Source organism: Panthera onca, chromosome A2 (assembly GCF_046562875.1).
Source record: "Panthera onca isolate mPanOnc1 chromosome A2, mPanOnc1 haplotype 2, whole genome shotgun sequence".
NCBI lineage: Eukaryota > Metazoa > Chordata > Mammalia > Carnivora > Felidae > Panthera > Panthera onca.
Window position 1 is genome coordinate 156,947,717 of NC_138340.1, and position 13,023 is coordinate 156,960,739.

Here is a 13,023-nt window from a genome sequence, read left to right on the forward strand (position 1 = left end):
TTTGGGGTGAGGGTTCAGGGCGTGAGTCACAGTTCCATGTGTGTGATCTGTGGGAAAATGGGATGGGGTGGGATGTGGCTGAAGGAGGCCTGAGGGTCACCAGGAAGGGGCCCAGCCAGAGGAGCTGGAGACTCGAGGCCCCGCGGGTGCGCCTCTTCCCCAGGCCCCGTCTCCTGCCTCTCCATGCGTCCTGTTCCTCCTCCTCGTGCGGGTCTGTTCTCTCGCGCCCGTGTCTCTCACCTGCCCCATCTTCGTCCTCTTCCCAACCGTGTACCCTCTTTCCCTCTCCCCGCAGCTGCAGAAGGCCATCGAAGGGCACACCAAGTCCGGGGTGCAGCTCCGCCCACCCCTTGCCAGCTTCCGGAACACGACGACAGCTCGGAAGAACCCTGGGGGCCCGCCCCCTCCCACGGACACGTGGAGCCTGCCTGAGGACGGAACCAGGGCGGCCGGGGCGGGGGACGGGGCTCCCGCCTCCCCAGAGACCCCCGTGCCCTCCCCCTCCCCAGAGTCCCCTCTCTCGGTGGCTCCAGCCAAGGTGGAGGGCGAGCTGGAGGAGCTGGAGCTGGTGGAGAGTCCCGGGCCGGAAGAGGAGCTGGCTGATATCCTGCAGGGCCCCAGTCTGCGGTCCACCGATGAGGAGGACGAGGACGAACTGATCCTGTGACGCCTCCAGGACCTCCTCCTCAAGACTGTCCAGAGGCCCCGGCCCCAGGCTGGCTTTGTGTGGGAGAGGGTACGTCCTGAGATTGGAGGGATCAAACCGATGTCCTGCCCCCTCCTGGGAATTGTGAAATGGGATAGTGACAGACTTAGAGGAGGGTTCCTTGCAGCAGAGAGTAGCCTTGATCAGTTATTTAGGCCACGTCCCCCCATCCAGACAGGCAGGGGCTTCTAACCCCAGCGGAGGGCCTGATAGTCCGTGGGGTTTCCCGAGTCTCTCTGGTGTGTGGGGTGGGACATACCCTGCGACTTTCAGGCCTCCCCTTATTCTCCGGGAGCCCCCTGATGTTTTTGTCCCAACACCTTCCTGGCTCTGCCTGTGTGTCTGCCAGTCTCCATGGCGGGGACCCACATGACTGTGGCCTGTGGAGGAGATGGGAGGCCCTCATGACCTCGTGGACAGATGGCCCTGGAATATACCCCAGAACAGTCCGCACCCCTCTCTCAGAGCCCCCCACCCCGTTCTCCCACTGGCTCACACCGGCTCCCTGAAAGTTGCCCCCTACTACCTGTCACGAGGCAAGGGTCATCACTAGGGCACTGAAAGGCCGGTCCCATCACCTCCTCCTTTGCCTCAGACTTAAGCAGTGCAATGTGGATAAAGGAGGGGCAGCCTGACAGAGAAAAGTTCTCTGTGGAGGAAGCAGGGTCACTCCTACCTCCTTCAGGCAGAAATCAATCCCATACCAATTTCCTCACCCTCCAGTTTCCAGGTCACTCCCTGGAAACATACATCCCCCTCCCCAGTGTCGTCACTGATCTGTCCTGCCCAAGGGTCAGCTGTGCCCTCCCGCTGCTGTGGCTGTGGTTCTTCACCCGGCACCAAGGCTCAGGGCAAGGTCACTGGGTCACTCAGACACCAGCCTTTAGACTGGTTCTTTGTGTTCCTCTCCTAGAGGTGGAGAGAGGAGGGTTCAAAGTCAAGATGGCAGATGTCTTTGATGCTTCCCACACTGGGGAAGTCAGATCCGTACCCTCCCCCAATCGGCAACAGGGTGTCTGCTGTTAGCCTGTCTTTCTTACAAGTGGTCTCGGGTGCTCTGAGCCTCCACACCCAAGGCTTTCCTCCCTCCCTCCTTTTATGCCTTGTCTGGTTCTGCAGTTTTACCCCTTTCCGACATTTCTCCTTCTCCTCCCCTGTGCCCAGTCTCCGTCACCCCCCAAATAAGACACTCATAGTCAGATGTGCCACCACATTCTGTTTAGTGCCATTGAACACAGCCTGTAGCCCTCTCCAACATCACGTCCCTTCCACCTCCCCAGGCCGAGAGAGAGAGAGAGAGAGAGAGAGAGAGAGAGGGCACAGCCTGGGGAGGGGGTTGGCAGTGGGCATGTGAGCCCGTGCCCATGTGTAAATAATCTATAATATTTATATATATATATTTATATATAATTCTCTCTGTAATATATGTCATAGAATCTCTCTTGGGCCTGGGGTGGGAATGTCACATTAAGAAAACATGCTAAGACTGGCCATAAAAATGAATTATTTCCCAGACCTGGAAGACACAGAATGGGATGTAGAAGTGGGGGCAAAGAGAAGGGCATACACTCATTCACCAAGAGCCCCTCCTCAGCTGAGGGGCAAGAAGGAAGGCGTGGGGGGCAGTGGGGCAGTGGAAGGGGAGGAATGGGAGATTTGGATTTTTCTTTAATAAAGTGATTTGAAAATGAAAGTGCACCCCCCTCCCCCCCAAAGGAAAATCATTGAGCAAGAGCAGTTTCATTCACAAGAATATAAAAACAGCCCTGTTCCAGGACTGTCGTAAAACGTGCTGCACAGCCTTTAACCCCAAAGGAAAAGCAACCCCCCCCCGCCCCCCCACAGCCTCTTCCTGCACATGCCCCTCCCCTCCCCCTAGAATAGGCTATAAGCAAACCCCATGCACCTGCCCCCAGCACCGGAGAGCAGTTCCTCCCTCCACCAGAGTCCTAAGAGGGTCCCAGGGCAGGTCCTTGGTTCTTCTCCCTCTTCAGAGTGGGAAATGCAGGCCCCCACCTGACCTCTGGTCTGCAAGCCCCCTCCTCGTGCAAAGTCTGCTAGACTCCCTCCCAGTTCCAGCCACTGTTTCAGGGACCATCTGGCTTCCTGGGGGAAGGGAGGGAGGAAGGGAGGACGGGGAGAACGCCGCTTCAGTCCACCTTTCCCGACTCCACAGGCCCTGAGCAAAAAGGAACTGTAATGAACGAACCCGCTGGACTGGATGGCCGCCGCGGTCCGGGCATGGGGGCAGAACATAGGCACGAAGGGGGTGAGGCTAAGAGGGAAAGGTGGTGCGCTGAGACGGCAGGTGGCACAGGCGAGGACACAGGGACTCGCCAGCATGCAAAACCCCGAGGACCCGCAGCAGGAGTCTGGCGTGAGGGCCACGCGAGGCCACTTCCAGAGCTCCCAGCTACTGGTCCTGCCGCCACCTGAGGCAGGTCACATTTTCAAACACGCGAGGGGTCTTCTGTTGAGACAGTTGTAGAAAAGGTGACTTCGCTTACGTGTGCTCACCGTGCCCACTCCTGGGTCCTCCAAAGACCGACCCCAGGAAAACCATTCTCCCCTCCCCTGGAGGACACGGGCCCTTGTTCTCGGCTGCATTTTAGGAGCGCAGATGAAAGGGTGAACTCCGTGGGGGTGGGGTCATGGATGGACAGAAACACCCCGACTCGCAGCCTCCTCACTCGAAAGAAATAGAAGTCTGGGGCATGGGGGGGGGGGTGCAGTTCTGCCCAGGGTCTGGGACGGTGCTCCCTTCCTGGCAGAGGAGAAAGTGGTAGGACCCCTGACAAACTTTGGGTGGGACACAAGGCCTTGGACCCGCAGCCTTCGTCGGGCACGAGGAGAGGCAACAAGGAAGCTCTCAGCTTCTCTCTCCTACCCACAGTGTCCCTGTGTCACTGCAGCAGGGAGGGCAGTGTGCCGTCCAGCTCCACAGCTGCAGCGGCCTTCGCTCTACCCCCGGCCCCTGCTGTCAGGATCTCTCACAGAAGTGCCACAGAGAGGTCCCCACCACAGTGGGAACTGGGTGGGGGAGGGCACGCTGTTCCAGGGGCGTATGCCTCACGGTCACCTGTCCTGGAAGGAGGAATACTCCGATTCTCCTCTCTTCCTCCACAGGAGGCCTGGGGAGGGAGGGAGAACACCTGTGAGGCCCTCTTTGGAGTCCTGGGAGCAGCTGAAGAAGGGGCAAAGGAACCATGTGCCCACACTGCTCCTTCACAAACAGCCCACCCCGGCTGGGGCCTGACAGCACCGGCCTCCTCCCTCCACCCCACTCAACCCTGAGTCCCCAAGAAGTTATAAAAATGTAGAAAAGGCAAAGAGAAAAGTGTAAACAGCTCCAGAGAATTAGAGGGTGGGTGGAGGGAGACACAGCCCTCATGCTTCCCCGTTTGGCCAGGACACCTGCATTCTGTGTCACCCCCTCAGGGCCAGGGTTCCCAGAGCAGGAGCCAGAAGAAGGCAGAAAAGGAAGCAAGAGCTGGAGCAGCCAGCCCCGGCCCCAGATCCTTGGCTCCTCCTTCCAGCCACGGGATAGTCAAGGTCCCAGAACAGGCGGCCATGTTTGTTCTTGGTCTCATCAGTGACTTTCTGGGCTGTGGGCAGGCCTTGATGTAAAGAATCGTGTTCGAGTCCCTGTGCATCCCAGCTGCCACACGCACCTCCCCCATGACTCCCGATCTCAGAAGCCAATTTTTCGCCGAGGGCAGATTCTCCACCCTCTAAGGACCTGTGCCTTTCGGTGGCTTCCCCTGTGCCTGTCAAGCCAAACCAATAGCCCCTGAGGTCTGTTCCTCACGGTGGGGATGAGCTGGGGCCACAGCCAGAGAAAACACAGAGTCGGGAAAAGCAAGAGTGACATGGAGAAAGGAGGCATTCCCACAGCCACAGTCAGGGCTCCTGGAAGACGAATCAGAAAGTGAAGAAGTGAGATCCCCATCGACGGCTACAAGCCGCTCTGTGCTCCCGACCTCGGGAGACGCCCTGGAGCTTCATCATCACAGACCCGGAAGCCCGCAGCCAAGCAAAGTTCACGGCCATCTGGTTGCCTGGGCCTCAGTTCCCGGACCTGTGGTTCTACAGCATATGCCTGGATTAAATCCCACCCTGGCTCTCCATTTTCCTGGCGAGGACAGGCAACTCCTGGGTTCCTCGTGGTCTTCTGCCCGGGTCTCAGCTGTACTGCTGGGGGAAGGGAGGGTGTTGTTGCAGCCAGGCCCCTCAGCTGGGAGTGGAAGGCTGGGCGTGGAGTGGGTGGAAGCTAGTTGTTAGCCTCGCCCTCCTCCTCATCAAAGGACTGCACACCTGAGGACGTGACATCAGACACCTTCCGGCTGAGGGCAGTGGCCATCTCAGGGTCTTCTCGTGGGGAAAGTGACTCCAGGTCCCGGCATCCTGCATCCTCTTCCTCCTCGGGGGCCAACGGCCTCTTCTCCTCCTCAGCAGGGCCCCTAGCCAGGTCTACCCCACCGCCCCCCGGAGCCCAGTCAGCGTCCGCCCCCAGCAAAGGTGGAGGCTCCTGAGCAGAGTACCCGGAAGCAGGTTGGGAAGGCCCCATTTCATGCAAGCTAGGCTGTGAGTCATCGAATGCAGGGCCAAGATAGGATCCTGTGGCCGGGGAGGCGATGAGGGACTGGTCACTGGCTTCCCAGGCATCTGACGACCCCAGACAGTACATGCCCTGGGACACATAGGAGTGAGGCCATCCATCCATGGGGGCTTGAGCAAGGGCATCTGTGAAGAGAATCACGGAGGTCGGCAGGGTTACAGAACGTCAAAGGCAGTAACAACAGCACAGAGGATGAGAGGGAGACCGCGGGGAGGAGAGTAGGAAAGCTGAGATGAACAGAAAGTCTCAGAAGAACAGAGAGGAACAGAGGCAGCCTAGATAGCAGAGGAGGCCTCCTCGGCCTGAGAGGAACCATCCCTCACCTTGACTCTCCATCAGCTCCTGGTAGTTGTCACTGTAGTTGCAGCCCAATGGCTCCTGGGCGGAGTTGACGCTCATGTCCTCACCATCCATGGAAGACCAGGCCATGAGTGTGGCCTCGGAGATGGCAAACTGCTCCATGACACCTAGAAGAACAGTGGTTGGCACGAGATACCTCTGGGAACCCTTAGACACATGCAGGGGATAGAGGGACAGCGAGGCAGCGCCGTTCAACAGAAATATAATGCAAGCCACTTTGGTAATTTCAAATGTTCTAGTAGCCATAGTAAAGACACTTTAAAAGAAACAGATGAAATTAATTGTTATAATATATCTTACTTAACCCAATATATATTAGATTATCTTTCAACACTTAATCCACATAAAAATGATTAATGAGATCGTTTACATTATTTTATTTATACGAGTCTCTGAAATCCAGTGGGTATTTTATACTGACGGTGCATCTCCATTCAGACTGGCCACATTTCAAGTTCTCAGTAGCCACCATGTGGCCAGTGGCTACTGTACTGGACAACACAGACTTTGCATATGACCCAAAATAGGGCAAAACCGCATGAGATTTCCCAGAAGGTCAGATTAAGAATTCCTAGAGTTGGGGCACCTGGATGGCTCAGTTCGTTAAGCAACTGACTCTTGATTTTGGCTCAGGTCATGACTTCACAGTTGTGAGATCAAGCCCCACGTCAGGTTCTGCACTGAGCATGGAACCTGCTTAGGATATTCTGTTTCTCGCCCTCTCTGCTCCACCCCCATTCCTCCTCCTCCCCGCCCCCCCCCCCCCCCGCCAAATAAATAAATAAACTTAAAAAAAAAAAAAAAAAGAATTCCTAGAGTTAAGGGGTCTTCTGGTAAGATATCCAAAGGGATTGAAATGAGGAATTCCCAGAAGTTTATCTTTGGAAGATTTTAAGAATGTTAGCTAGTAGTCAAAGACAGAGGAATCTAAATGAGAGGGTTCAGGTTCAACAGAGAATCCCCGAAAGAGTACCATGGGCTTGTAGGTCCATAGTAGTATTAAGTGGAAAGGTCAAGAGGGGTACCTGGGTGGCTCAGACAGTTGCATGTCCAACTCTTGATTTAGTCTCAAGTCGTTTGTGGGATCGAGCCCCACATCGGGGGCTGCACTGACAGCATGGATTCCTCTTGGGATTCTCTCTTTCCCCCTCCCCCACTCACACATATGTGTGCACTCTCTCTCAAAAATAAAAATAAAATAAACATTTAAAAAAAAAGTGGAAAGTTCAAGAAATTGGAAGGAGAAGGGAGGGAGAATAGACTAGGGAGGATGGGTAGACTTGGGAGTCCCCATCCCAGTTAAAGTCCTAAGTTGAAGTTTACATTGCCAGCTGCCCTAAACTACTCCCTACCCACTACATGTTTGGCTCCCCTCCTCATGGAGAGTTCTTCCACCATCCACACCACCAACACCGAGAGCCCTCTCTTCTCTTCTGGATCTCATTCTTCCTACATATCTATGGAGACGTGTTAGAGGGGCTTGGTCACTGTTGTAGGTATGCTATATGCCTGTCTTGTAGCAATACCACTTTCCCGGAAAGAAACCTCTTCTGTATACGACCCTCTCCTCACCCAGGCCCCTTGACCTAGCAGCTGTCACAAGGAATGAGCCAAGTAAGGGAATCCACTACTGCAAGGTGCTGAGGAGCAAAGGCTAGAAGGGATCCCCACAGCCTTCTGTTCTTTTTCCTCAAGAATCATGGGTAGAGGGGGGCCTAAATGGTTCAGTCAGTTGAGCGACGGACTCTTGACTTCGGCTCAGGTCATGATCCCAGGGCTGTGGGATGGAGTCCTGCATCAGACTCCACAGTGCGCATGGGGCTGCTTGGGATTCTCTCTCTCTCCCTCTGCCCCTCTACCCTGCTTTCATCTGCTCCCCACCCCCCTCCTTCTCTCTCAAAAAGAAACAAAAAGAAACAAAAACAAAGAACATGGGTAGAAGGAGAGCCTTTCAGAGTCAGAGGCCCCTGCCCTTCCTTCAGGTACTGACAGTCCTCCCATGTAGAAGAGAAGGCATCCGGAACAGGTGGACCCACAATCCCAGGTAATTCTTCTTAACTTCTGAGATGATAATGAAAATAAGTTTGAAGACCCTTATCCGAATCAATTAAGTCCAAGAGCCTGAAATCAGAGCTGATTGGGAAATTAAGTCTTATGGTCACGATATGGATAGAGCAAGTCCTGCCAGAGGGGATCAGGTTGGAAGGTCAGTCTCTGGCCATCCTGAACACGTGTCTCTTGAGGGTCCCAAGAACAAGTACCTGCTAGGAAGCGTGCCTCCTTCTCGCCATCGCTGAGGTCGGAGTAGGCATCGGTATCCCTGCGCACCGCCTCGTGGCTGTGTTGCGGCTGAATGGCTGGTGCCTTCCCCCAGCCCTGCCACTCAATCATGTGGGCCACCCGGCCTTGCCCCATGGCTGTGGGCTTCGTCACATGGTCCTTCATGCTGCGAGAAATCCCTGAGGGGCCAGACATTCCCCACATCCTCCAGAATATCACAGGATGCCCATACAAGACCCAACCGGTATCCCCACCCGAGTCCCATGGGGCTCCGCCCGATGAGGGAAGGGATTCCTTAGGCCTCCCTATGAGGGGCAGCCTGGACAGGAGGGCATGAAGGAAAGGGCAAATAGGTCAGGGGTGGGGGTGGGGGTGGGGGTCTTCTTTAGATCCGAAGGAGCAAGGAGATCGAGACCAGGAGTGTGTAGGGATTCTCCTCTCTGGACACATCCCCAGGTCGGGAGTCTCACCTGAGAATGATGATTTGGCCAGGGCCCCAATGCCGTAGGCATTAGAATTTCGCTTAAGCTTCGGCAGAATGGAAGTGGTGTCCTCCATGGAGAGCTGGGATAGAGAATGTGGGAGGAGGGGCAGAGGAGAGTTCACGGTTTCCAGGAGGAAGGAAGGGCCTAAGCCAGGGCAGGTGATAAGGGAACCATTCATTACACCCAGGAGTCCCAAGGAAGCTCATCCCCTAACTGCCCTTGAAAAGCATGGCAGGTCGGTAGGGAACCTAGGACAGCTGTGTTCTGTAGCCAATCTAAGGGAGAATATAAGGGAGAGGAGCTAGAGAAAACCGGGGGGTGGGGTGAACTCACATTGATGCCATCCCAGGAGAAATCAGTTCGGGTTTGCTGTGAGGAGAGAGAAAAGGGAGCGGGGATCACAGGCACTTCCAGAAATGCAAGCAGCCCCCCCCCACCCCCACCCCCAGGGACTTCCAGAAGTGTGTGAAGTAGAGAGGTTTTTTTTCTACCCTCCCCCCCCCCCCCCCCCAGCTTAACATAGGGAATTAGGATCTCAGAGTAGAACATTTGGCCTGTGTTTTGAGGAAAGGAAATGTTCTGTAAAAGTGTCAGTCTGAAGGAGTGTCTGGGATGTTCTCTTGGAATTTAGGAAGATAATTCAAGGATCGGGCAACCGGGCGGCTTTGTTCAGGATGGTCTCTGGGGTCTTCTAAAAGTCCTTTGGTTAGGGGGGCAGCAGGGCACGGGGCCTCACCTCGGTGGACGGCCGGTGGAGGCTGCTCCCGTGCAGCGAGCTGGTGCTGTCCATGTTGATTTGGTCGACATCCTTCAGGCCCTTCCAATCCACTGCAATCACCTCATTCCCTGCAGCGGCCACAGGGTTACTTGCTTGACCTTCAGCCTCCCTAGGTCCCAGCCCACAAGCCCCTCTTGGGTCTCACAATGCTGAGGCCACACAGGGGGCAGCCCCTCCAGACCCCTCTCTTCCCTCCAGCCACTGCTCCGCACGGGCCCTTTTACATCCCTCCTCTCCCCCAAATTTTTGGTAGGGACAAACTGTAAGGTTGAGCCAAAATATTCCCTCTCAGGAAAGTGTTATATGGCCTTATTTGTTGTTGTCAAAACGGAGGGGGTCCGTGGTTGGGTTTTAGCAGGAAAACAGTTCTTTATTCTGTCCTGAGGAATCCTGGAGTGTTTCTAGATGGGAGAGCATGAGAGCTATGATGTTCCTACAATTAAGGGCAGAACTTCTTTAGGGGTGAGCTTCCCTCCAAGTGGGCTTTACGGCTTGTATCTTGGAGTTGGCGAATTTGTCTGACAGGGAGGGGATGTGGTGGGGATAGAGGCAGGAACTGTGTGTGTTCACCAGGAAACGGTGACAGGAGAGGAGGCCAAGAGTGAGGTATGATCGTTTTCCCTCGCGGTTGGGAGGCAAGTGATGGATGGGAGAGGAGCAAAGGGGGTCGGAGGAGGAGACAAGGGAACTTTTTAAAACTGGACCTAAAAGGATAGGCATTCAAGTCAAAGAGAAGGCAAAGACAATGGGAGGGGTGGACAGGGTCTGAGGGCTGACTGGGAAACTGATGGTAATTGTTCAGGTGAGAGCATGTGGCCAAGGCAGACGCTGGCAAGAGGGCAGGGTGGTGCCTCTCTGGGGAGGCAGGCGGGGGAGGAACCGCCTGAGCAGTTGGAAAGGGGCTCAGGGATCAGATGGCTGTGGAATCTGACCTTATAGATCTTTCCTGCACGCGAGTTTTGTGATTCTGAATTTGGGGTTAGGGGCCCAGTCTTGGGAAGGAGTGAAGGGAAGGGAGTCTGGAGCAGGAGGAGGCATTCAGCATGCATCCCCACCGCTAGTGCAGAGGGATTGTGGTTAATGGGTGGGAAGCAGGCAGGACCCCTCCTAGGTGAAGCCCTCTCCCTCAGGGCTACAGGGGAGTGAGGAGATGGGTCAGATCAGGGGCTGTGGCCGGCAGGGAAGAGGAAATGAGCCTCTGGGCGTAGAGAGCAGGAACAGGGCGGACAGAGAGGAGAGCAGGGATGAAGAGGGCAGAGCAAGAGACAGGGGAGGGGGAGGTGGCCTTTGTAGAGGAGGGAGAGCTGAGTCAGAGCCCTGGGGGGGCAGGGAGGGGGGGAGAGAGAACCCTGGGAAGAGGTGAAAGCAGAGGAGGGGGGTATCCATGGAAATAAACCGGGTCTCAGAGAAATCAGGCTTCCGGAGAGTGAGTTTGTTTGTAATAATAATACGAATTATTCTCTCAGCCTGAGGTCACTGGGTCGTGTAGGCGGGAGAAGTGGGGGAAAATTGGGGGTTTGGGGAGAGGGCTGGACTCATTCGTTGAGCCGTGAGCGTGGAGTGGGTGCGTGGGCCGGGGGACAGGGGGGTAGAAGCGAGGCAGAGGCTGAGGGGAGCGAAGACTTAGGAAGCGCCCGTGCCCGCCCCCAGTCCAAGGTAAATAAAGAGACGGCCCCGCCCCGCCAGCCCCCGCCGACAGGTGCAGGTCCGGGCTCCTCGGGCCGGCCCCACCCTCCCGGGAGCCGGCTCCCGACCCCGGTCCGTCCCCCTAAACCCCCGCCTCCTCCCCGCGCCCCCCAGCCCTTCCCTCCAGCCCGGCCCGGCGCGGCCCCATTTTCTCCGGGCGTGGACCCCGTTCCCCTCCCCGAGGCACCGGGCGCATCCCGCCCCCGCCCCGGAGGGAAAATGCACGTGAACAATGCGAATCGGGGGAGGCAGGAACGACAGAAAAAGGCAACAGAGAAGCAAAGAGGTGGGAGCAAAACACCCAAGCCAGACGGAGGCGGTGGGGAGGGGGGGGGGCGTGAGAAGGACTCCTGCCGGGGCGGAGGCCGGGGGTCCTCGGGAGGGACTGCCCCAGAAATGGAGGGGGAGAGGCGCCGGGGAGGGCAGAGTCGAGGCGGAGGGCCTGGAGGTGGCGGGCGAGGGGACGCGGGAGTAGGGAGAGCGGCCGCGGAGGGAGAGGAGGCCGGTGGAGAGATGATGGAGAGGGACCGCGCCTGGGGGAGGGCGGCGCAGGGAGGCCGGAGGGCGACGAGGGAGCGGAGGAGCGGAGAGGGCGGCCGGCCCCGGAGGCGCGAGGGGCGAGCGGGCGCGGAGGAGAGCCGAGCGCAGGGAAAGTGCGGGAGCCAGGCCGGGCGGGGCGGGGGGGGCGCCGGGAGCGGTGGGGGAGGGGGGCCGGGGACCGGCGCAGGCCGAGCCCGCCTCCGCCCGCCCCCGCCCCGCCGCGGTACCCACCCACGGTCCGGGAGCCGATGCAGCCCATGGCTCCGGCGCCTCCGTGGCCGGGCGCTCACCGCCGCGGGGCGGGCGCCGGGGGCAGCACCGGGAGCCGCGCCGCCGCCCCAGCCGCTCTGCAGCGCCGCGGCTGTCTCCGCTCGGCTCCGCTCCCCCCTCCCCTCTCCATCCCTCCCCGCGGCAGCCTCCGTCGCCGCCGCCGCCGCCGCCGCCGCCTGGCTCCCCCGCCCCGGCTCGGCTGGCGGCGGCGGGGAGGGGGCGGCCCGGGGATTGGCTGCGCGTGGCGCCTCCCCGCCCCTGCCCCCGACCCCGCCGCCGCGCGCCCTGCGCACCTCGCGGCGCTCCCCTCCGCCGGCCCTGCCCGCGGCGCGCGCGCGGGGGCTCCTCGCCGACTCCCGGCCGGGCTCGCGCCCCTGGGGGTGCCGGAGACCCGGGGGACGCCCGCCTCGGGTCTCCGGGAGCCGGGGAGAGAACCCCGCTCCTGGAGGATGGATTTCGAGGGCCGCGGTTGGGGATGCCCGGGGAGAAAGGCGGGGCGGTGCAATAAAGCCCGGGTGGAGGGCCGCGGCCGCCAAATTCCGCAAACACTTGTTTTCTTCCCGGGGCGGCAGCTGGCACGCGAGCGCGAGCGCGATAGGATACGGCCACGGTTGCTCTGCGCTTCCTGTGCGCTGTTTAGTGCACCCAAACAGATCGCGAAGTGTTTGCGGGTGTGCTGGGCGCTCGCGGGAAACTCGCGGATGGCTGTGGGGGTGGGTGCAGATCATCTCCGGGCCCGACTGGGGCTGGGGGAGTGGAACGGGGCGATTCGGTCCCAGCTAGAGGGAAGTGAAAATCGGGACTCGAGACCGACCAGAAGGCATAGTTTTAAATCCCGTTTAACTTTCTGAGCCTTGGTCTTCGCTGACAAACGAGAGCATGGATGTCAGGAAGGAAGCAGTCAAGAGAGGAGAGGATTGCCCCCTGGCTAGCCAGAAGGGGTCAGGTAGGTACCCAGGGCCTCGTGGGTAAGAGATGGAGAGAGATGGGGCGCCTGGGTTGTGGCCCAGGTCATCTCACGGGTCGTGAGTTCGAGCCCCGCGTCAGGCTCTTTGCTGACAGCTCAGAGCCTGGAGCCTGCTTAGGATTCTGTGTCTCCTTCTCTCTGTGCCCTCCCATGCTCAGGCCCTGTCTCTCTCTCTCTCTCAAAAATAAGTAAACGTTAAAAAAAAAAAAAAAAGACTGAGAGAAAGCGTGATGTACGTGGCAGGGGTCAAGTGGGCACCACAGTTAAAGCAGGCAAGAAGTGAAGTCTAGGAAAGTCACACAAGAAAGGGCAAGGAGACTCTTTTTGTTTGTG

General features: G+C 58.1%; 2 protein-coding genes across 5 annotated transcripts in view; one reads left to right on the top strand and one right to left on the bottom strand.

Annotated features, from left to right (window-relative positions):
- The window catches only part of CLCN1 (chloride voltage-gated channel 1), a 33,535-nt gene extending 31,539 nt beyond the window's left edge, over positions 1-1,996 (top strand). For 2 of the 3 annotated variants that reach the window (XM_060633360.2, XM_060633359.3), the window contains exon 22: positions 296-392. Coding sequence is in view for 1 of the 3 variants with exons in the window: in XM_060633361.2 (XP_060489344.1) it covers positions 296-667 (372 nt within the window). In the remaining 2 variants the exon portion in view is untranslated. Of the gene's footprint in view, positions 1-295 lie in introns of all 3 variants that reach the window. The other variant, XM_060633361.2, reaches the window with a different exon arrangement.
- Positions 1,997-2,579: 583 nt separating this feature from the next.
- FAM131B (family with sequence similarity 131 member B) lies at positions 2,580-12,115 on the bottom strand. 2 transcript variants are annotated; one of them, XM_078438331.1, is made up of 7 exons: positions 12,017-12,115; positions 9,186-9,295; positions 8,783-8,818; positions 8,435-8,528; positions 7,946-8,143; positions 5,648-5,791; positions 2,580-5,449 (listed from the first exon to the last, which is right to left on the bottom strand). In XM_078438331.1, the coding sequence occupies exons 2-7, from the start codon at positions 9,237-9,239 to the stop codon at positions 4,977-4,979; spliced, it is 999 nt and encodes a 332-aa protein (XP_078294457.1). In that variant the 5' UTR covers positions 9,240-9,295; positions 12,017-12,115; the 3' UTR covers positions 2,580-4,976. The 2 variants fall into 2 exon arrangements, with proteins under 2 accessions (XP_078294457.1, XP_078294456.1); XM_078438330.2 differs by lacking the exon at positions 12,017-12,115 and adding an exon at positions 11,685-11,988 and having other exon boundaries at positions 2,581-5,449.
- Positions 12,116-13,023: the final 908 nt, after the last annotated feature.

What these genes read in the sequence shown, in the direction of transcription:
- FAM131B (XM_078438330.2), bottom strand. Translation starts at nt 11,712, where the DNA reads ATGGGCTGCATCGGCTCCCGGACCGTGG. An exon ending in TCCACCGGCCGTCCACCGAG is followed by an intron (nt 8,819 to 9,185) that starts GTGAGGCCCCGT and finishes CTCTCCTCACAG; the next exon opens with CAAACCCGAACTGATTTCTC. An exon ending in GGAGGCACGCTTCCTAGCAG is followed by an intron (nt 5,792 to 7,945) that starts GTACTTGTTCTT and finishes CTGTTCTTCTAG; the next exon opens with GTGTCATGGAGCAGTTTGCC.